This window comes from Rhyacophila brunnea, unplaced genomic scaffold, assembly GCF_057557595.1.
Source record: "Rhyacophila brunnea isolate RB1 unplaced genomic scaffold, BYU_Rbru_1.0 scaffold_2, whole genome shotgun sequence".
NCBI lineage: Eukaryota > Metazoa > Arthropoda > Insecta > Trichoptera > Rhyacophilidae > Rhyacophila > Rhyacophila brunnea.
Window position 1 is genome coordinate 44,455,722 of NW_028232859.1, and position 25,272 is coordinate 44,480,993.

The following is a 25,272-nucleotide window of genomic DNA, read 5'->3' on the forward strand; positions in this document are numbered from 1 at the left end:
GTTTCTGAATGCATCATAATTCATCACAATTTGTTTTTTAGTCCTTAGATGTCGTGACTTAACAAATAAGTATTAAAATGATCCACTGCTAACACTGCTGAGTCATATATACACCTAACAAAAGCAAATGAACTGCTTAACACGCCTTGCGATCTGCTAATTATTAATCGTTTACTGAATAAAAATATCTAGGTACTAATATTTGCAAGGATTGTCTTAGATCGTGCGTGATTGCATATTATTTTCGTCGAATATTCTCGATGTTGAACAAGAGTGCACGGAAAATCGACTCCCTTCAAGATTGTCAAACTACAATATATCGGGTACCCTTTTTACCATGTTTTTATTAGCTCGTATTCTTGTTTGTCAAGTACAGATTTTTTCTTGTTTTTCCATGATTTTTAACTATCTTCCCAACAAGCTAGACATTTGAAACTTTTATAATATATCAGAACACGACGGGAATGCATTTTTTTAATACTTTTGGCCATCTTTAAGGAGAATTGAATTCATTTTCAGTTAATTCTGTTTTGTATGTTTTGGAAAAAATTCGTTAAAAATAATATATATTACTCACTATTATTGGTTGCTAAGTGGGTCCTAGCAACTAAATTATTAATATATACGTGCGTTACTATGGAAATCAACATGAAATGTCATTTTAACTTTTCAGTATTCTTTATTAATACATAGAATTGTCAAGTTTATATGATTCAACAGAAAATTTAAAAACGTGGTATATAAAAAGTTCTTTTTATCTTGTAATTATTATTATTTTAAGCCTTGAAGATTATTTAAAATAAACACTAGCATCAATGGAGAAAAATTCTTTTTAGGTGAAGGTAAACGATGGATAAACGGTATGTACCTACTGATACCTCTCAGTCCCAGCACTCATAAAGAGTACGGAATAACGATACCCTATCGCCAAGGTGGTTATTATATAATGAAAACACGATATTTGGCAGCGTCGTCTTGGTTTATTGAGTAACTTTATATAATAAACGATAAAACAATTATTATTGATCTAAATAGATTCTAACTGTCAATTCGTGATGACAATATTTTGTAGTACTATAGTACTCTACTTAGTTTAATAATAGTAATTGATTATTATATTACGGTAGCTATATTATTCAGTGGGTCTATTATATACACAAGGCGGCTATCGACGGTAGTTAATTATATGCATGTATTGAGGTGGTTAATTGTTACAATAAGTTAACCGTCTAAACTTATTTAAAGTGCTATGTTTTAACAGCCCCTCTCTTGACTGTGTTAACTTTTAAATCGAGATAGACAGTTTAGATAGTTAACTTATTGAAACAATTATAGAGCCTCACTACATAAATATAATAAACTACTGTCAATAGCCACCGATAGCCGCCTAATGTATAGAATAGATCCACAGGAATAGATAAAAGAAACATTCTTTTAATTGACTGCAAAACTTCTTTCTGGACTTCTTCTTTATGGACACCACAATCCATATTACTTATCAAATAATATTATTTATGATGAAATAGTGTAAACAATAATATTATGTTGTAATGCTTTGTAAAAGTTATTATTCATATTCTTGAATACCACATTGAGGTGGTAATAGTTTTGTGAATCTGTTTCATGGCCCTCACAAGGGGGGGCTGACAGGGTTCAAGCCTGGGGGCCCGACGTGGCGGATCGACCTGATAAGTGAGATAAACACATATCACTATTTTGCCAAAACGTGGAAAAAAGTCACCTGCGGCGCTATTTCATTTATAAAGTCGTATAATTTTAAAATGTCTAGTTGTGTGATGTAATTTTTGATTACTGTGTATTGATATTCGACAACTCCATAATTCAAGTGGATTTATTCAACAATACAAAAAAATCGCTAAAAATACACCGAATACCCTTAATTTTACCTGAAACAACATTTAGAAAACAATTCTGTAAAAAGTCCCACTGCCTTTAACCCTGGCGATGGGCAGGGGGGCGCCAAAGATCCTGGCCTGGAGGCCCGCTTCAAGATGTGGAGGCCATGATCTGTTTGCTCGTGCACGGTCAATTACCGATTTATAAGGGCTCGTCCCGCGCCACCCTTTCAGAAACATTTGCCTACAATCAGACGATTACCTGCAAAGAATACACAATATTATTACGTCATTTGTTTATCAGGTACAGGTGGACATGACTAATTTATTTGTTGAGTTTAATGCACGACAGCTGATTTACTGGCGGTGGAATTTCACGAATTCACCTTGTCAATAATGCCCATTCATATGTCTTACAATCATATTTTTACAATTATCATTTTATTACTAATCGATCGATTACGTAGACAAAAGTTTTTTTTTTACAATGTGCTGCTGTGAGAAATGGATGTTCGGAGTTACATGAAAAATAACGTCATGCACCTCGAAGAGGCGTGGTCTAAAATTGGCTGATAAATTCACACGTTTATTAAAAAAACTATTATGCTAGAAACACATTACCATCACGTCACGTCAACTCACGTGCTTGAACCATCAGAAAGTTTGATAATAAAAACTGCCAATCTATAAAAATAGTAATTTATACCTCCCTTCCAAACCACTAAAAACAAAGATAAGTACCTAAGTAAAATCACTGACTCTAAAATATGTATATTTTCAAAAAATAAAATAAAACTTTCTATCATTCGTGACGTTGGTGATGTCGCGTGATACGCCTGAGGCAACTTTAGTGTGGTTTTGATACATTTTAAAACACTATTTATTTACGGCCCAAAATGTGCTACGGGATAGACAATAAAACCAACAGTGCACAGTTTTTCCCTTGACGTGGGGCTATTGTGAGCTCGCCTGCGCTCACATGACGTGATCACAATGTGTTTCTAGCATTAAACTATAAAAATGTACGATGTATTTTCAGTGTGTTTTTGATCCAGTGTTATGTTAATGTCTCCTTTTAGTCCAGTCATATTAGGGTTTTATCTGTAAATAATTTCCCAATAAGAGGCTATTCATTTGTATAGTGTTAGTGCCCAGTAATAACATCAATACTCGTGCATGCTGAGCTGCAGCCGCCATCTTGGGAAATGGCAGACGATTTTTAGTTTTTTTAGCTACGAGTATATTATATTATTATCATTAACGGCAAAAATAGACATAGATACTTCGAGTTTAAAGTCAATTTAGATGATTTACATTCATTTGTATCCTAATCCATTCGTATGTAATACAGAAACCATACACTGTAAACCACATCCGGGAGAAATAATGGCACTCTACGAGCGATGCCTCCAAGTATGTCTATGAAGAAGAAAGTCGCGCAACTCTCGAAGGTGCGACATACAAAATTACTGTAGTGTATACTAATAAATACTATTTTTAACTTAGGACGGAATTATTTTCTTTCATGCAGGCGACTAGACGCCTTGCGCTGGCTCTGTTTAGACAATTATTTTTCTAGTTTATATGTCGTCTCCACTGCTAGGTAGGAAACGAATAAAGAATTTTTATTTCTCATCGTTTATAGAAAATGCTAATGATAAAAAATATTATTTGCTGGACACAGGATAAGCACATCTTCCTAGGTCCAGCATCTAATCCCAAGCCCTCTTATCATGACCTGCAAAGCGTATTCCTTTCATGTAACAACGTTGCAGCAAGTGATCCAATGTAGGTTACCCGTCCGATTGTGCCACAAGAGTGTGTATTCCGGCACCACGTGGAGCGCCTCTTCATGATCAATGACTGACGCATCTGCGTGTGAGCTCGAGTGTTTGTTACGCGTTCGTACCAGTCAATCTCAGACACTTCGAGATTCTTTCCTTCACACGTTTCATACAAAAGATTACGCAGGCAACAAAAAAGTAGTTTATTGAAAATAAGTCTTAAAAATAATAATCTTCACTTAACTACGTGTTATAAAGTTTAATTCAAAGTGCATCTACATTTTTTTCATGTAAATTATCTATCTTTAATAAAATAAATTAATAATTCATTATAAAATAAGACAGAACATGTAAACAGATTAATTTCAAACAAGTATCTACAATGTAAATGTTTACTACCGTGTTAACGTCATCATATTAAAAAGTGCACACTTATTAAGAATAATTACGTAAACAATCGCTTGGATTGTCCGGAAGAAAAAATAAGCACTGCCAAAATCAATGTTAACCTCTTGGCACAATGAACTACGAAGATTTTTTTTGCAAAGGGAAATAAATTGTATCGAAGGTCAAAATCATTTCGCGAAAATCTATAAATAATAAACGGGGAATACCTCAGATATACGTTTTTTGTGTGGTTAATTATGTAATGTGATATAGCAAGGATAATTAATCATCTGATAATTAATTTAATTTTTTTCGACTTATATGATATCATTATGTTGATAATTTGTTGGTTTAATGTCATCGCGAGACTTCACAGCCGTCGATAATATATTTTTATTATCATTATTCAATGTCAAATTTGATTCTCAATAATGAAATTAAATAAATTTGTATTTTTGTAATCTATCACCTTTGATTGGCCAATTTTCTCATATTAATACGTTTTGATCATTCTTATGATATAATATATCTATCGGTGGCTTGACTATGAATCATCACTGTAATCCAATGGATCTGCTCTGTTCTCTTGCCTCTATTAAATTAAGTTGATCCAAAACTAACCATTCAATATAAATGGTGAACTCTTTTCAAATTCATATTTTTAAGGGGGGATAAGGGGTCCATGATTAGGACCATCACTAATTAATTTATTTTATATCTTAAACTAATCAATATTGTGTACTTTTTAATTGGTCCTAATATATAATAAATAAAAAAATATATTATTCTGTACAGGTTTTGTATTTAATCTTTAATTCTAAATTAAACTAATGCCATGAATAATAAAAGTTTCTAAATCTGTCGTTTAAAAGTACCAGTAGGTATTATAATAATATTATGTTAATTGAAATATTATTTTTGACAGTTACATTTTTTTACTATAATAAAAGGGAAAATTCTCGACGTCGATTACGATGGCTCAATCTGTCAGATCTAAATAATGATAATGAACATTTTAAATCAGCATATTGCATAGATCGTAACACAAAGCAATCAGTATGACGGGTTTGACTTTCTGATTGTTGTTTTGATTTTCTCTGTAGCTATTTTCACAGGTCATCGACTATATGTTTTGATTCATATTGATTTCAAAACGTCAATATGCTTAACAAATCTCTTAGAGGTTGAAGGAATTCATAAAATATATTGGAAAGAAAACCAAAAAATAATATTATATTTAAATAACTACTATTATTTTAAATTATTTTATCGTAAAATATCTATTGAAACGGAAACGATGCCAATTCACACTTCTTTAAGTTTGTTGATTTTCAATATCGCAATTTAAAATCTCTCATATAGCATAGTTATAAGAAATAATTTGCATGATTCAGTGTCAAATTGGTAGATTAACAGATAGAAAAAGATCAATCGGATGATGAAAGATGATAGTTCAAATCCGGCAGCGAATTTGGCAGTTGCATCCGTCTGCCAATGTGGTACAAATATATACCTACTTCAACTCAGGAGGAAATTGGTAATTAACTTATTTTTACTGTTATGATAATGATATTACATAGTCTCAACCAACGTAAATAAATTCAAAAATACAATAAATGGCATGAAAAAAGGATCCGAGAAATTGATTCAATATATTACGATAATGGTCGGAAGGTCATGTTGAATTTTACCATGGATAATTCATAATATAAATAATAATTTTTATCAGTATAAACACAATTTATTATACTAATATGTATTACTAATTAAGAAATTATGCGCGAGGTTTTCCTCGTTTCTACCCAATGCATTAAAACCCCAAAGATTACTGTTGTGATATAATAAAACAATCTTATACCTAATATTATATTTCTTGGCGTTTTGGTTTCAAGATCACGGATGATTTCGTATTTAATTGATTATTTACATCACCAATAAAATACTAAAAGAAATATAATTCATCAAAATCAAGGTGAAACATATTATTATTGTACGGACATCTTAAGAAGATTCCTCAAGGACGTGTAATTTTTAATTTATTATAATAATACTCAAGATTAGTGATATAATTAAATAGTTTGACGGAAGACGGTGGCTACTTTTATTTAAGTTTTTTTTAAATATGGTGTTTAATCGTCTCGGAAAAAATATACGTATAATAATATTTTAATCAAAGCCAGAAAATCATGTTAGTAGTATTATATCCGTGCGTGTAAATAAAAGCTTTCGCATAATCTTTGTACGAGCTTTTTGAGAATTATGTCACGTGTCTTCTTATGCATACACAGTGAAATTGTTGCGATATACTTACTTACCTGTAATTAATTGATATGGCTGCAACATTGCATACAATATCTAAACAGACAAAATATGGGTTATTGACATCTGACAAAAATCTGTAAGAATATCCCTTATTCAAATACTAGGTAGGGTTCAGTTTTGAGTAAGTACATACAATATTATTAATAACAAATCTCTTAAAATTTAATTAGGTATGTATTATTTTATTTTTATTAAAGTAACAATAAAATTAACGTATGCAAATTAACGCAGTTTGAAAAATGATCAACATTACGTTGCAGGTAGAATTTTCATCAGCTAGTTTATCACAAAAGAATACAAAAAATATGGAATAATTCTGGCAGGACTAAAATTTTGTAGTCATTTTGTTTTTCATACATACACTTAGTCCACATAATAATACGAAAATTCTAGAAACACTACCCTAATATCTATTAACATATTTTTAACATGGAACATGTTTTACTCATGATCTCCGACGCAAAAGCGTTACGAAAAATAGACGTAGAATAACTATAGACGTGCAGCCTGCCCGCGGCCCGCGCCCCGCCCCGATTACTTACGCGCGCTGATTATTTTCATTTTACGTTCAGTAGCCTACATTCTGTGCGACGTATTGTTCATCTGTTATTATTACTTCTTTAGTTTTATTATTGTAATTACATAATTTTCAGAAAAGTAAAATTGTTTGAATCCTTTGGATTCGGTTACTTTGACAATTAATAAATTTTCTTTCGAATTTGGACAACCAGCATTCAGAGAATCAGTAGGCAAAGCATGTTCCATGTTTAATAATTTTAGCCGTCAGGGCTTATTTTCTATAAGACTAGTTTTATTTTATAATGATATTTATTAATGTATGTTAATGTATTTACGTCAGTAGTTAAGTACTTCTTCCAAATGTTTTATTTTATGCAATAAATAAAGACTGGTAATAGTGTCTTTAGAAATAATTCCCAAAATAATCTCAACATAAGAATCAATTAAATTAAATAATTTAAAATAAATATTTTTAGATTTTTTAAACATTAAGAGTCGAATGTAAGGAAATTGTAGGAAAGGAATTGGTAATATAATCATATTTCTTGGCTGATCTAATTATATCAGCAGCTTTTGGAGTTTTTCAAAAATAAATGAACATATTAATGAGACCTTTACCATAATTAATAATCGCAAACGTCGAAAAAATATTTACTGGGAAAATTAAATAGGTACCTACGTAGTTAATATAATATGTGTATACATTAAAATACTGTTAATTGTATAACTAAACATGTTGATAATATTCGTTCCATTGTTGTGTTTAAAGTGGTATCCAGAAGATTATGACAATTATACAGGTACATCTTCTAAATTATATCGTCACCTCAATACTACAACTGTTTTTGAGATAGCTATTGAATATTATTCTACATTTCCTTCTCTACAAAATTATAAAACCAGGTAAGTCAGAAGTTAATGGGAACTTTATTAATTTTGTGTTTGAAAATATATGATAACTTTTAAAACCATAAATGCATTAAATAAATAAAATAATATCAATTTATTATTAAGTATTTAATTGTTCCCAATAAGACAAGCATAATTTTTCATTTTAATTTAAAACAATAATTATAGCCTAGATTTATGTTAATCAAGTAAAGTTTAATTTTCCCAATAATAACCAAATTAGAGTTATCTAGTTGTAGTATTGAGGTGACGATATAATAGTCCTGTTAGTAGACTTAGAATATCTCTATATTCATGAAGGAATCATTTATTTTAATATATTGTAATTATTAATAACATACCGTAAACAGTAGTTACCAACACGCAACCTATCGGCAACGTTAACAGTTTTATTTAATAATGAAAAAGACCTGAGTCCGGCAGAAAAAATATAAATTATTTCAGCTTCACAAATTGCCTTAATGACTCTTGCATTATAAAGAGCGATTCACACATATTATGCATTATGTAATAAATAAAAGATGATTTGTGCATTGTGTGCACGTGAGATTAAACAGTGGTGCGGAACGAATTTTACTCTTAAAGACAACATACAGTTTAATGATATTATGCATTAAAATGCATTATGAAGCAATAATTGTTACGTAATGCTGCACATCGTTCTTCCTGGTTTTAATATTCACTTATGCACTTTCTCATTAAAAAATATTTTTATGAGAAATTGTTGTGGGATTGTGTGAACGGTCAGCGGCGGAACATAGTGGCGTAACGAATTTTTTGTTTTTGAAATTTTTATGATTCTACAGGTGAATTTATAATCACAGAAATAAAAAAATATAACGTATTAACAAAGTCTATAATTTTTTGGTGAAAGCTATAAAATATTGTATGAATATATCTCGAAAATAATAAAATATATACTACGGTATATTAGTTAATGAGAATACATGTCACCCAAAGTCACATGCGGGCTGCGGGTCGCGAGTTGGACACATCTGCTCTATAGTATTATTTAACACAAATGATGCAAGAGAAATAAATATTACTTCGATAAGTACATAAAAATCCTAATGCTAAACGCATAGTGATAAGACGAAATAAGAATAATGATAATCATTATGGGTTAAAATGTATAGGTATTCAAATGTATGTATTTTTACATATACTTTATAAATTATAAATTTAAGACGTTCACAACAAGACATTTAAAAAAAATACTTTATCTCAAGGTTGTTTATCTTGTTCACTCCAGATGTAGCACATCGTCATTTCGAATATAAAACACAGTTCATTGCTATATTTTCTTGTATCTTTTATTACGGTTTCTGATGTAATACCCCGTATATACGTGCATGGATTTACTGCTGACAGTAGATAATATCACGACCATAACAAAAAATGCACGTGGATAAAAAAGTTCTGAATTTTCACAATTGGACTGTGCGATATCTGCGCCAGCGCAGTAGAATCATAGTGGCGAACCTGCCCGTAAAAAAACGAACAACACCGCGCAGAGACTTATTTTGAGGTTAACCGATTTTCACGACCTTTCAAATAGTACCATACAATGATAACATCGCGTTTCGATTACTCTTGAAAAATGATATTGGTGATACAGTCAGCACTTTTACGTGTAAACAGTTATTATCGCGATAGTTTAAAATATAAACTATTGGTGCAAGTAAATCCATTAACGTGTACAGGCGCTATAAGACTATGTCCCTAAGCACATTTTATTTCTGAAACTACAATAATAGTTCTACAATAATGCTAGTAGATCTTCGTTATTAGTCATTTTTTCAACCCCTATTTAAAGATGAAAGTTACATATTTGCGGTTATTATATATGTATAATAATCATTTAGGTATGTAATGTCAATAGAAAACATATTATATAAATGATACAATTATTAGCATTGAAATGAATATAATTTGTGACATGAAAATCAAGCATGTCTTTCATTCATTTACAAATAAAAATAAAATGTGAAAACAATTAATTATTATGTAGGTATGCAGTATTTGAATACCGCTATATTTGTTATTTTTATATGACAATAAAATCACGAGGTTATTTAAATTAGCAGTCTAGAACTTAAATCTGGTTATTTTCAGAAATCCGCTTTGTTTGAATACAAAAAAAAAATACCAACGGCACAAAACTTGTGAATACAACGTCAACAATGTCATTGACACTGATTTTTTTAACAATTAATTCTGTGATTTATCGAATGCACGAAAATTGATTATATTAAGCTTGTCTCGCCTCAGAATGACATTATAATAAAACGGCGTTGCGAATTAATTTGAAATATTCACGCGACGGACCGCCACTGCTAAGACATTGCTCTTGAAAACGGCAAGCAATGGAGAATAATTATTTTTGTATTGCGTCAAAATTCTTTAATAATAACACGTCCCACAGGCCATAAAAGCCTAAATAATGCCACCTTTAGTGTTGTTTAATGAATTTGTAATGATAATAATTAATGCTCGATAATGTAACCTTGATTTTGACGATAAAGCCTAGTCCTAGTTTTAAACCAGTGATTTCAAACATTTTATGGTTGACAGAATCCTGGCTTAATAGCTGACACATATTAAAGGCTAAAAGCGTAAGTTACAAAATATACGTGTAAAGAAATAGGCAGCAACATACTTAGGTGAAAGTTTTAAAAGACAATTTATCTTACATAATATGCCTACTTGTTAAAAACTAACTAACTAACAGACAAATCAAATTGATACTACATAACTCAACACTGTGCTGAAAAATAACGTACACTTTAATATTTATTTTTAATATTATTTTAATATTTAAATAGCCCAAATGATCTTCTTAGAATCGAACATGCTCAAAAAAAGAAGATACCTACTTCAATAATATCGACGACGCGATATCTAGATAATACACTTTCAAAATGCTTCATTGTTTAAAAATATGTCACGTGAAACCCATTGTTGCTGGGTCTAGGACGATTTGGCACCGGACAACTGGACGCCACGGAATTCGAAAATAAATAGACGTTATGTACCTATAGGTACTTAAAAAAAATATTCAATATTATTATTTATGCTTCAATGATTATATTATGATTTAATAGTTGGTAAGAATGTAAATATGCAGACGTAAACAATGATTTAATCGTGCATATGTTTAAGTTCCAACGAAAAAAGAGTTTTTTATTTTATATAAAGCCTTAGGCATGGTAATTCTCAATCCGTAATATAGAATACATTATGTTAAGAGTAAAATGAAGTCAAACTACTAAGTAGTAGATAGAAACTGATTAAAATATCTCGTCTACACGTGTTTACGACAGTGCGGCGTCCAATTGTCCGGAGGCCAGTCGTCCCATTCCCTTGTTTCTCTACTATTAAATTGATTTCAATATATGCTTTTTACGCTAGCTTTTGTGAATACTAGCTGAATCCGGTTGGTTGTACATCACTGTTATAAGCTAAACAGAAGTATTAATAATATTTTTCTAAAAGGTGACTCACTTTTTCTTGTGGTAGCCTCTATAATATTATTATAGTGTTGATTTTCGTGAATTAAGTTATGCCATACACGTTAACGATTTTTATCTAATTAACGGACCGTTACCTTACTACAGACTAATAGTTCCTTGATTAAATTATAAAAATCTGATTATATTATTATATTTAACTGTTTTGGTTAACTTAATACTAAAGTGCATTGTAATTTATTCACATTTACATTGTAATAACTATTTTGGATATTCCGGTTCGTATAAGCATAGTTATATCATAGTGGGAATTACACGGGTTAGATAATAAATGTAGCCTGCACTAAAATAGTGGACAGAATACCACATGCTTGCTCGAATCTCGAGGCTGGCTCAAATACACATGCTTCTTTTTCAATGTGTGCCTGAACCTGACGCTTTGAAAAAATTGATACAATAATTCAGTAGGGAAATAACTAAAAATTACAAGATAAAAAGAACTTTTTATATACAACGTTTTTAAATTTTCTGTTGAATCATATAAACTTGACTTGACTAGCTTAAACGATCAAAAAAAAATTGTACTTGGTAGAAATAATACTGAAATGTTATATTTATTTCCATAGTAACGCACGTATATATTATTATTGATAATTTAGTTGCTAGGACCTACTTAGCAACTAATAATAGTTTTACTTTTTACGGATTTCATCCGAAATAACTTTTCATACAAAACAGAATTAACTGAAAATGAATTCAAATCTTCTTAAAGATGGCTAAAAGGATTTTAAAAAATGGATTGGCATCGTGTACTGATATATTCTAAAAGTTTCAAATGTCTAGCTAGTCGGGAAGTTAGTCAAAATCGATTGCAAGATTTGTACCGGACAAATAAGAATACGAGCTAAGAAAAACGTTGTAATAATAATAATAAAAAAACCTTGTTCTTAGATAATGGCGTTAGAAATTGTAGACACAATTTTTCAATTCAATTTTACAGCCTTGATTTTTGAAGATTTTTTTAAATTTAGTCTAACGGAATTTAGCCACGATGAAAAATTTTTTTTTTGAAATTTTAGCAAAAAAATCAACCCAGACATTCCACTATATAATTGTATTAAAGATTACTCCCGAAAAGGGTTATTCGACTTTATCATTCATTGAAAACATTATTGACTAATTTTTTTCTGCATTATAAAGATAACAGTTTTCTACATCGGATGGTATTATTGACTAAATACTTTTTAATGTTGAGTTGTATTGTATCCGTATATAAAGAATTAAGGTACCGAAATGTAGAATAAGCAATCTTGGTAAAAAAAAGGTATGGCAAAAGAACCTCAGTTCTTCAGGAAGCAGACATAAAAATATTATAAAAGTGAAAAAAAAAATGGAAAAATATTACAATAATATATCTACTTAATGCTGTATTTCTAACACCCGTCTGTGATTAAACGCAAAATTTTCGCTATGTGGCCTCCATCCACTAGACCTTTCTCGAGTTTCCGCGTACCTTAAACCACTAAAACTAAGGCTCAAACGATAATTTTAAATTTCTTCTGATTTATACTTGGTATCACTGACTTCCTATATACGATAGGCCATTAGATAAATTCGCATAAGTTTAACATATACGCAAGATAATCGGAACCGTTTATTGATCGGATTACCTATTGTGATATAAGGCACTATGTACTGATTTTCAGCCAATTATGATGCAGGTAAACTCAAACTGAACGTGAACTTTCTTTCTACTTTCGCGATTTTCTTCTGTAAGAGCGTCTCCATAAGGAAAGAAAAAATCAAGCCGCATTGTTTGATAATAATTATTAGTCAAATTCTCTGTATTTACTGAAAGAACTTAATAATTTAACAAGTGTGGGCACCTTTTTTTCTTTAAATAAACAATTTATTTGGCATTGGTTAAGATTAAGATACTAAGCAACAAAATAATCTACCCTTGTTAGTTAAATCTTAACTTTTTATTAATAGATAATAATGTAAAGAAGATGCAAACTATTTTTTTAATTAGGTAACTGCTTGTAATAATAATATATCTATCTATGCTGCCTTTGTTTCAAAAAGCTTCAATATTTCATATGAACTTTGACAATTTAACAGCACCAACCTGATTACGAATAATTGTTTTTATTACTTAATAATATTTTTTTAAATTACGGAATATAAGTTAATTGAATCGTGTAATAGTCAGAGATCATATTGATACTTATTATTTATCAAAAAGTGATTTAATAATTGTATATTTTTCGTTATGGAAATTAACTTATTTGAGACCTGAGGAAAAGAAGGACATAAGTACTAACGTACCTACATGTATGAAAGAAAAGCAGTCAGACGAGTAAGTATGTTTACATGTTAACCTTAAACACACGTGTAATCTTCAGATTGAAAAATGATTTTTAGTAACATGGTGAAGATGGAATTAATAATTTATTCTAAAAGAGCTCTAACAGCAGAACGTTACGATGGTAGTGCTAGTTATTGATTATTTTTAATGCAATGAGGTAACCTGTTTGCAGTAAATGAAGATTTTTGTCCAAATACATTAAGGTATTACCATTTATTTAATCATTAGATAACTGGCAATACGATAAATTTACAGAATCACTTAACAGCATGATTATAGTGGGCCCAACAATTTTACGTATAGCTTTTCAATTGAACTTCAATATTATGAATCAGGAAGATGAAGTCTTGCGAAGTAATATCGTTTGTTAGGTATTGTTAAATCAATCAAAGAAATTTGACTATCAGATCATTGTACCCCAAAGCTGGGCACGTCACGTTATTAATAATTACCGTAACATATTATGCAAAACGTATAAATGAACTAAACTGAAAAGCATGCCATGCATATTCATACTCTCATCATAATCATGTATGTCAGAGATGAGTAACCTACGGCCCGCGGGTGGCATGATTCCTGGAAATTAAATATATTTTAATTGAATTGTCCGAATAAGAACATACTGCATCGTATACTTGTAACTAAATAAAACATATTGTGTTGTGATAAGTTGTTTGTTATTCAGACTATGGTTACATTTTCTCCGATTACGACAGATTGCCTGATGTACGTCGGGGATGGCACGCGGTGGTTTTCGCTTATAGGGATGCTAAAAAAATATTTACTTCCTTACTATTACTATCACTATTATATACCGTAAGATAATTAATCTATTGGTACTATAATTTTAGTCCTGCCATAATACTATGTTTTTGCATTTCCGTAGTAACTATATATACCTATATATATTTTTTTCTTGGGTGTACTATACTTTTGAAACTATACATAGAATTACAAAAATGTATATGTTCGGTAGGAAACGAAACAAATTGAGTGGCTCGATTCGCGAATTATTTTTATACGTAATATGCATAGGAAAGTTTTTCTTGACTAAATCCGTTTTCGGACAGGAATTTTGTTTTTAGGAAAATATTAAAAAAGGCTCTTGTTATGATTTTAGCGGGAGAGACATCTGTTTTTTTGTAGAATACTCCGTTTGGATAATAATTAATTATGAGAAAAATATATTTATATAAATACAAAGTTTTGGTATTAAATTTGGCTTTTTGTGAAGATAAATGTTGCGTATCACTGTAATATGGACCAATAAAAAACCCTATTCTGTTAGCTGCCTAATGCAACAACAGAAATTTTAAAAGTACGTTTAATATTCATTTTTCATTACCATCGTACAAGGCGAATGCTGTTTTCATTCATAGTACACCTACCTTGATTTAACTCACCTATCCAGAAGTTTGCAATGTTTTGCAGCGATTCATTCTCAGGAGGTGCACAGTCGCGACGATTTGTACGGTTATATTTTACATATTAATAAAGGAAGAATATTCCTTGCTGAATCCTGGAATAAGTTGTTTGCAATCTTGTTCACACTGATACATGGATAAAAATATATAAAATATATAATATAATATATATAATATAATTTAATATACACAAAAAAAACAAACAAAAGTACTTAAATACCGTGAACCCTGTTCAATAGACATCTTTTATTGATATTCGTGACTTCAAAAAACATATACTTAGGTACCTAAATATACAATACATTTCCACAGAAGAAATATTTTTTTTATATTTAAAATAATAAATTAAATTGGACATTTTTACAGGCGTGTAATATAATAATTTGTTGTAATTTATTAAAGTGCGGAAATCGCCAGATCATCGTTGTTGTTTTAAATGGTCTTAAATGCATCGTGATGATGGAGTCATTTCAATTCATCAATGTGTAACCCCTATACGGCAATCTTTCAACACACATGTCAACTTTGATGGATGCTCAAAACGAAAATGGATATCAGAATTAAAAATAATATTCTGTTATTGATAAGAATATTCTTTATGAACACTTCACAAGGTTGTAACATAGAGGTGTTTATTTTTAATATAAGATGTCATAAAACTCATTACTGTAATCGTTGTATACTATCTGTGACGTCACGTGTGGGTGGGCAGGTCATACATTGCTATGGGGCGGCAAATGAAGGAACAACTATTGAGTTCATCACATATTTTGAAATTTATGGCGGTTTTCGATAAAGCATAGAATACGGTATCTTTGTTAGAAACTACCGACACCACAGCTTTAAACAATCATGAAGTGGCCTTCAAACTTGTCAGCGCCTCATACATCATCTACGTTCCTAAAGCCACCGCTATTTCAGAGTAGATTTAGTGCAAATACTTTGTGTATGTCAAGTTTTTAAAGATTTTCGTTTACGTTTATCTATTTAAGATGGATAGATGAAAATGTAAAAGTATTTTTTGCATACAATTTGAAACTAAAAATAAAAGGGTACGGCATTCTAAGTGTTCCTAAGGGCGGCATTTTTCCTTGGGACGTCACTGCCCACTGCCCAGTATATACAGTGACATTTATCATCAGTAATCAATTACAAAATATCCACTCAGTGGCGGTTTTAAATACGCGGAGGACCGTTTAGAACCCCCTTACAACGATTTTTCTCATATTCTTCCTGAGTGTGATTCGAACTCAGATCTTTCACTGTGCGGGTGAGTGTATAATTTGAAACACTATATACATAGATGGATCGATAGGCTCAAGGATAAGAGCATTCATCCGAATAGTGATAAACGTGAGTTCGAATGTCGGTCCAACTTTTTTCTATGGTTTATTTATGAGGTTTTTCAAAATGACATAATTAAGTATGTATTTCCAAAAATAAGAATCTTACATTCTTAAATCTTATGTACCTATATGTTACGCCGAATGTGCGAAATTGACTATTACATGAAATGGGCAAAATTTTGCCTAAATCATGAAAAATGCAAGCCCGTTGCCTTATTCATGAATTAGGCAAAATATCTGCCGAATCGAAATATTCATTTACTATGCCCAAAAAAATCTAGAACTATAATATGATAACGGAAGAATTTTATTAAAAGGTATTTTCGCGATTTGATTCGTGCTTGGGTATCAATCGTGCAATGCTCGATTGTTTGTCTGTGATAGTATGATTTGATAGTTTGTTGACACTAAACTTATTAGCTAACCTCAAAATGGACATTCAATTGAATTCAGAATTACAAAACCTAACCTAATAATAATAATATTATATTATGTCCAATTATAACTAACAAAACCATCCGTATTAAATTTACCTTTTCTACCGTCATGTTGACAGTTTAAGAATTCCATACCCTGGCGAATTCAAGCACTCGGCAGTTAATTTACCTAATTCATGAATAAGGCAACGGGCTTGACTATTACATGAATTAGCCAAAATTTTGCTCATTTCATGTAATAGTCAATTTCGCACATTCGGCGTAACATATAAAAGTAATATTAAATTTAATAACTTACTGAATATTGCCTTGCTTGACGGATAATGGATGCAATGTCTAAGTGCATATTGTTAGTTTCATACCGGCAGTCTAATAGTATCAGAATTAATTATTATATTACCAATACTAAACTAGTCCTATTACACATTATGTATTTTCAAGTATATATACGTCATGTTGTGCGAAATTGGCCTGTGATATATGATAGTATAATTATTTTACAACTATTTACAGGTGGTATATTAGTACAATCCATGTTAATCTTAATCTACAGATATATTTCAAAAGCGATTAGTGGAAGGACACTATATACAGTTATACTGAACCAGTAACTCATAATAGTTGCACTTAATTTATAATAAAACTAAAAATATTTCTTCTATAATGGCTTCCGCTTATGTGGGAAAAATTAAGTAACAATAAATAATATGTCAGTCGTTATGATAGATATAACCGAAATAAAAAATAACATTAGGTTTCTATCTTTTATGTTAGAATTATCTTAAAATTCAAGGTATTAAAAATTTGGTGATATTGGGTGTTATTTTTAAAAATGACATTTTGTTATATTAATAATATTGGATAAAAAAATTAGATTAGGTATATTTACGCCCACAATGGCCGAGCGGCTTACGCATCGGCTTATAATGTCGTGTATCCCAGGTTCGAATTCTGGGTCTGGTAAATACACATATTATTTTTTTTAATTTGTGTTTGGAGTATTGGACCTAATAGGTTGAGCAAGTGCCTAACATCCATTTCTCGTATAAACAAAAATCTGTGGACCCAACCCTGTGGACGCCCATAATATTATCCAATTAGGATCGGACATGGTCAAAAGAAAAGAAGATTGAATTTCATCGACATAGCTTGTATCAACCGGGGAAAAGTAGGTAGGTAAGTCTTGTTTTTAGATTAGGTAAGTAATATAACTTCTAAATTTAAAAAGTTATTTAATTATTTAAGAGCGTACTTCAGTGAAACGGCAAATAATTGTCAAGAGTAGGTGCGTCGAAATTTCTCACTAGTCGCCAATCGGAGACCGACCGTAGAGGTGTCCGCACGTCCATTTGTTTTGTCATGGCGTCGGATGAAAATATTCTTAAATCGTGTAAAGATGACTAAAAAACTTTACGTATGTACTTAAAAAAGAAAACATGTCAATGAATATACTATTATTATTAGTAATATAACAATAAACATAACATTAAATGGACGTATGTTGGATTTTTATGACAAATTATATTTCATTCGGCACGCGTCATTTGCACAATCCGCGCATCGCCTAGCCACGATCTTTTTAGACCATGCCTCAACTGAAGTCTTAAGAAAAATAGGTAAAATTCAGCTGATTTATAAAACTATACAATTCAATTTGTTTTTAATAATAAATAAACAGATTATAACATAATTAAATAAAATTATAAAGTTTAAAATCGTTCCCTTGACAGGTTTACAGTATTATAGATAATTAATTTAGAAAATGGTTGTTATTTTTACATCATTTCGGGTACTAAGTATGTAATTTTTTTATTTTCGTGCCCACCACCAGGGGAATGTTTGCTGTATCGTAACACTCAAGGAGATTCTTAAACCACAAAATTATGCGTCGTTATGTGGCTATTATACTGTAGTTTTCTTGTATAATACGCAAAACCTTCTTGGTATTTTCCCATTCATTCTAGGACATCAATGTTTGTATCTCTCTCTCTAACCCCAATGAACTTTGAGGATACGTCTATACAGCCACATCTCGAGGGCTTCAATTCTCCGTGATATTTCCTCATTTAACGTTCATGTATGCATGCCATAGAAAAGTAATGGTAGGACATAGCAGCAAACCATACGCAATTCAGTTCGAGGTTGACGTATAGTTTACTAAGGAGACGTATCATTTTGCTATCTGAATAATTTTTGTTTTTTTTTTTCTTGAGACTATCCCCATTTCTCATTGCTAATTATTTATATTGTGTCGCGTATAAAGTATGTAGTCGATACTTACTTTGTACCAACTACACCCGTTATTCGTTTGATATCTGATAGGTTGCTCGTGAGTCGTGTGTATGACAAGTGTTCGGGCAGAGTTGAATAATACACGAGCTGGTGTTTTATAACTTTTATATTATGGCACACATTAACTTGTTTGGTATTACATGGTGTTAAATTATATTATATCGCTAAGGTTTAACATGAATCTTTTAACTTGATAATTCAGCCAAGGACTGGAGCGTCCTTATTACCTCTACACAGGAAAGAGGTCTCTAGACAACTGTCAGATTCTTATTTCCGCTTCGCCGCTGTCTATGCCCCAAACATGAGCATAGACAATGGCGTGACAGTTATAGAGTTGGATAAAACCTCTACAAGCGCTTTCAATTATTGGTTCGGTGTACTCATAATTACAAACCTTATGTTTTGTACTGGTAATAATAATTTCGTTTTATTGATGTTAATTTTTAACCCATTTATTGTACTATTTAATCAAGTTGTCATTTATTTTAGCCTTTTATTTATTATTAGATGTTTTTAAATAAGTATAAATGATATTAAAAACTTATAGTGTAGTCAATCACTGCATATATATTATATACCTACATTGTTTAACTGAATCCCATTAATGAAATGCGTTAATTTAAAACCACATAACAGAGACGGAAGTGAACAATCCAAGCAGTAAAAATATTATTTTATTTGTGTTTCGGCGATGAGGCATTTTTGATGCCACTTATTTTAAGTAAATTGTTACCAAAATTTAGTCATTGTCTTCAGATTTCAAGGCTCCGCACTACACACAATGCCGAATTAAAAAAAATTAAAACAAAAAATCGACAGATGACATAAAAAATGTGTTGATGATTCTTTTTCGTACCGTGGTCTTACATATACTATGCATTTATCTGTTTCCTGTAATGTGTGATCTAAAGCGAGTGATCTGAGTGATCCTAAGACCCAACTAAATGAGATTATTTAGGTTTTGATCAACGTAATGTTTACTATTCGTATACGTTTCTAGAAATACAGAATTACAGGACAGAAAGACGTACTGCAATTATTTAGTCACCGACCTTCTCTAAAAGAGAGCACTACCTATAAGAAGAATTAAACAATAAACCTACTAACAATTTAACAATAATAATATAATATATCTCTAGACATTTAAAAAAAATGGATCTACACTCCTAATAAATCAAACTTCATTCAAACTCGGTTTATTTCTAATCTAGTTATTTGTTATTAAAAGTACTTTTTCTGCTATATTTTTGTTTTTATTTTATTTTACAAAAAATTGTTTGAAAAAATCAATCCCATAAGTTTCGGAATTATGTTTACCGATCCCGGGATTCATAGGTATCGAAAATAGTTCAGGATCCCGGTATTGGAATCCCTACTCTCCACTACTCTACTATAGAAAATAGAATCCGCATCATCATTATTGGCTCTACAATAGCATGTGGGTCATAGCTACATACCTACATTTTTAAAGGGTGGAGGTAGTAGCTATGAATGAGTAATGTAAATTTTATATTTGTTTGGATCCATGACATGAAAAAAATTAATAACAATTTCTCGTTAAAAGTCTTTTAAGAAACCTCTAGGATGCATTTGCGAAACGTGAAGGTAGTATGTGACGATTCGACGTCCACACTGCACACTGAACTTTGACAGTCATACTTATTAATTGTTTTCACTGAACTTAGGTTTATCAGCGTTGCCAGATAATTATTTTACCAAATCGGAATTTTTACCGGGTGCAATAAAAAAATCTGGATTTAGGAGCAAAAATCGGGAAAACCTAAAAAACGCATAGTTCAATATTTATAATGTTTATTTCTATAATATCAATCATAAATAACACAACACAAACTACGAGGGTGGGTCAATAATTCCTTGGAAAAAAGCATTAAAACAGTTTTTATTTTTGTATTTTTTTTTTATTTCTCAACATAATCTCCTTGGAGCTCAATACACTTGGTTAGACGTTTCTCAATTTTTTTTAAACCGTCAGAAAAATAAGTTTTCGGAAGGTCCTCAAAATAAGCATTTTTCCGATCGATGACTTCTTCAGTTGAAAAAAAAACGTTGTCCACTTAGCCATTTTTTTAAGTTTGGGAAAAGGAAAAAGTCACTGGGGGCTAAATCTGGCGAATACGGTGGGTGGTCGACCAATTCGAACTTCAATTCTTCAATTTTAGCCATTGATCGTAAACATGTGTGAACACGGGCATTGTCCTGATGAAAGAGGATTTTTTTCCTGTTTAAATGAGGCCGTTTTTCTTCAATTTCGTTTTTTAGCTGGTCCAATAAAGATGCATAATAATCCCCTGTTATTGTTTTTCCTTTTTCCAAATAGTCAACGAAAATAATTCCATGTGCATCCCAAAATACAGTAGCCATAACCTTACCAGCTGATTTTACGGTTTTCGCCTTCTTTGGACATGGTTCGCCTTTCGCAATCCACTGCTTTGACTGTTCTTTCGTCTCGGGAGTATAGTGGTGTATCCATGTTTCATCTACAGTCACAAAGCGACGAAAAAATTCATCCGGATTGCGTTGCATGAGCGACAACAGGGCTTTAGAGGCCACCACCCTATTGCGTTTATTGTCGACTGTGAGCAAACGCGGCACCCATCTTGCAGAAACTTTTTTCATGCCCAATTTGTCATGTAAAATAGAAATGACGCTACCTTTTGAGATCCCTGTAACCTCAATTATCTCACTCAACTTTAATCTTCGGTCACTTAACACCATATCGTGGATTTTATTGATCATTTCTGGTGTAGTCACCTCTACAGGACGTCCTGAGCGTGGTTCATCCTTTGTTGATGTACGACCACGTTTAAATTCATTTAACCAGTTATAAATAGTTGCAAGTGAAGGAGCAGATATGCCGTGAACTAAATCCAACTCATTTTTTATTTCCTTTGCTGTTAACCCTTTTATATTAAAATGTTTAATAACAGCTCTAAACTCAATTTTCTCCATTTTTGTAAACAAGCAAATTTTTTTTTTAAATGTACGAAAATAAAAAACAACAACCCGACCAATCTGATTGAAACTTCGCAGCATACTGAATCGGTAGTGCCGCTGCATGAAAACAAACCGCTTACAGTACTAGTCGCGCCACCTGTCGGTTTTTCTAAGGACTTATTGACCCACCCTCGTACAAAACTATTTAACTATCAAAATAATAATATTAAACAATATTTTTTCATGACACTCGCCTATTTGTAGCTACTTAACTGAAAATTTTACTTCCTCAAGAGTTTATTTCTGTTTCTTAATATATTGGTAAAATTCAGCAAACGAGTATATTATGTTGAATTGAACAAGTGATTCTGATTTTATGAACTCAATAGAATATCTATTTTCATCCGACCATTTTAAATTCATTTGAGAAAATACCTGTTCAGTAAAGCAATTAGACGTTGGTATCCTTCCAATAAATGAAATTAGCTTGAAAATACTTCATGCGTTCTTAACTTAAACGTCTTATTTGTATTTTGTTGAATAGGTAATCGCCAATTTAGCTGTCCCGCACAGGACAATCTATTATTGCTTAAAAAGCGGGACGTCCCGCAAAAATCGGAACGTGTGGCAACGCTGCTAAGAATACAATTTGTATATCAGTAGTGGTTAGGTTAGGTTAGGTTAGATTTAATTAAACACTGCCTAAAGCAAACCAATACATTTTAAAATTTGTATTCTTAATTCGAATGTCGAATTTCCATAGACTACCGTCACCTTTCGCCAATGCCTTCTAAAGAGGTTTTCTAAAAGGTTTTTAACGGGAATTTGTTATTAATTTCTCGCATGCTACGGATCTAAATAAATGTGAAATTATTAAACAGGGGATTCGGAATTGGATATTTTGCCATTCGTCCATCGCAGGCACTGATAAAATTATACATCATAATTATACAGAACGAGTAAATCTGTAATGGCACGATTTTAGCATAATGTTAACAGTCTCATCAGTGATCACTATTATATCGCTTCCTCTAATAAAGTTCAAGCATGCAGAATTTGCATAATATTTCAGGCGATGTGGTAAGTTATTCCTCTTCTTCCTTGTATAAATAATAACAACGCGATGTGCCGTTGCATCTTCACGGTCAACGCGAACGCTGCGGTCCGCAAGTTCCATCAAATTCCACGACATGATGGAAAAAATTACCAATGTTTCCACTCGGGAATCTAATCATACTGAGATTGAAGATATCGCTCTCACTAATTGCCTTAACTAGCCATCATAGGAATAACAACGTACCATAAAACGGTCATCGATTTGCACAGATACACAGATTTGTACAGATAGACTATTTTTTCATAACTTTGGCGCGCTCTTTTATAGTCAATAGACAAAACAATAGTGTAATAACCATAAATAACAATAATCATTGTGGAGGTTTTTGCTATTTTAGGTAGGTAAAATCAATTATTTTTAGTAGGTTTTTACATTCCTCGAAGTCTCAGAAATATACATAATAATTTTATATTATTTTAAAATATACTACAACCAGTGACGTCCCTCGGCCGCCGCCTTTAAGCAGACGTGTTAATGCTCTCTCTTTTCATTTTTAGTTTCAAATTATCTGAAAATTCGTTAGGTATCTACACTTACACATTCACATACTTACTCAGCGACATTTAAACAGACCAATAAACCAAACTTCTTTAAATTGACATACACACCATCTACTGAGAGTAGAGCATTTTCATGAAACTTTTAAACTCTAAAAAAGTGGTGGTGTTAGGTACGTGGAGGTCTGTGGCGCAGTCAGGTTTGGAGGCGCTCTTGTGAATTGTTTTCCTGTGCGATAAACCGCTATTATTAGTATTTAAAAATAAGTATGAATGCTGTAAGTAAGGTTAAATGTGATTTGCCATACAATTACACAATAAATACCTACAAAATATAGTACTTTACCGATTAATTTTGCAGATACTCCATATCTACAGCATCTGTGAGCTACTACACGCCACTGCACAGACTTTTTTTTTAATAATCTTGAAAATCTATCCATAGTGCCAATAATCGCGATCAACAGTAAATTATTAGTACCTACGTCTTAATAATAATTTATTTTTCTTTTATTCACAGAGCGACTATGGATTCACAGCCGCCCACTCGGTGGGATACTCGCGCGGTGGGAGCAGTGGCAGCGGCGAGTGGCCTTCATGGGGGAGTCCTCCCCCGCGAGTCAGACCCCCTTACCCGCCGCCACTGCCCACTTTCATCCCTCAGAAACCATCGCGGACGAGGCCTTGCTCCGCACTCCTCGTTGCAGCAGCTCTCCTGGCACTCCTCGCAGTTTTGGCTGCAGCGGGACTAGCGCTCTATATGGGTGCTTTTAGAACGGATACAGCAGAACGTGAGTATTTCTCATAATATCAATTACGTTACAATATGAGTCCACTGTATACAGACTGTAATTAATCTAATCATCTCTAATTCATTGAACATGCCTTATAACTAATAATCATGCTACTATTATTCATTGTTCGAGGAAGAATACATAAATGGCGTATGTTGTATTTTTTATAGATCAAATGAAATTTTCGCGAAACCAATATAATAATTTTTAAAGTTTTCTCTTTTTGCTATAAATGCGAAACCGCTACATCTCGAGAAATTTCGAGATTATTGTTACTCGAGAGATAATGAGATTTTGTTCGGGTTCCTCGAGAATTTGTGAGATTTGATAAATGTTTTTTATGTCTTCCGGTGAATACGATTAACGATAATTTGCTGAAAAATTAACCTTTTTTAGATCTTTCGAACTGTATTATAACATGCATCTCGGAATTAGCTTAGTGTAATAGCGCCTGTACACGTGTATGGATTTACTGGCAGCAATAGTGCGTATTTTAAACTATCATGACAATAACTGTTTACACGTAAAAGTGCTGACTGTCTCTCCAATCTCATTCTTCAAGAGTAAGCGAGGCGCGATGTTGTCATGTTATGGTACTATTTGACAGGTAGTGAAAATCGGTTAACCTCAAAATGAGTATAGTTCGTTTTTTTTACCGGCAGATTCGCCACTATCGTTCTACTGCGCAGGCGCGGATCGAAAAAATCCCTACTACAGCATGAAAATTCAGAAGTTTCCAAACTTTTTTGATTCATGCATGCAAGCTTGCAACTGAAGGATACATGTTTACCCTTA

General features: G+C 31.8%; 1 protein-coding gene across 1 annotated transcript in view; it reads left to right on the forward strand.

Moving 5' to 3' along the window:
• Positions 1-25,272, forward strand: part of LOC147072374 (uncharacterized) — a 205,562-nt gene that overhangs the window by 166,318 nt on the left and 13,972 nt on the right. Inside the window, exons 2-3 of the mRNA XM_085946351.1 lie at positions 24,204-24,302; positions 24,348-24,474. Of these exons, the coding sequence (XP_085802477.1) occupies positions 24,204-24,302; positions 24,348-24,474 (226 nt within the window). The remainder of the gene's footprint in view (positions 1-24,203; positions 24,303-24,347; positions 24,475-25,272) is intronic.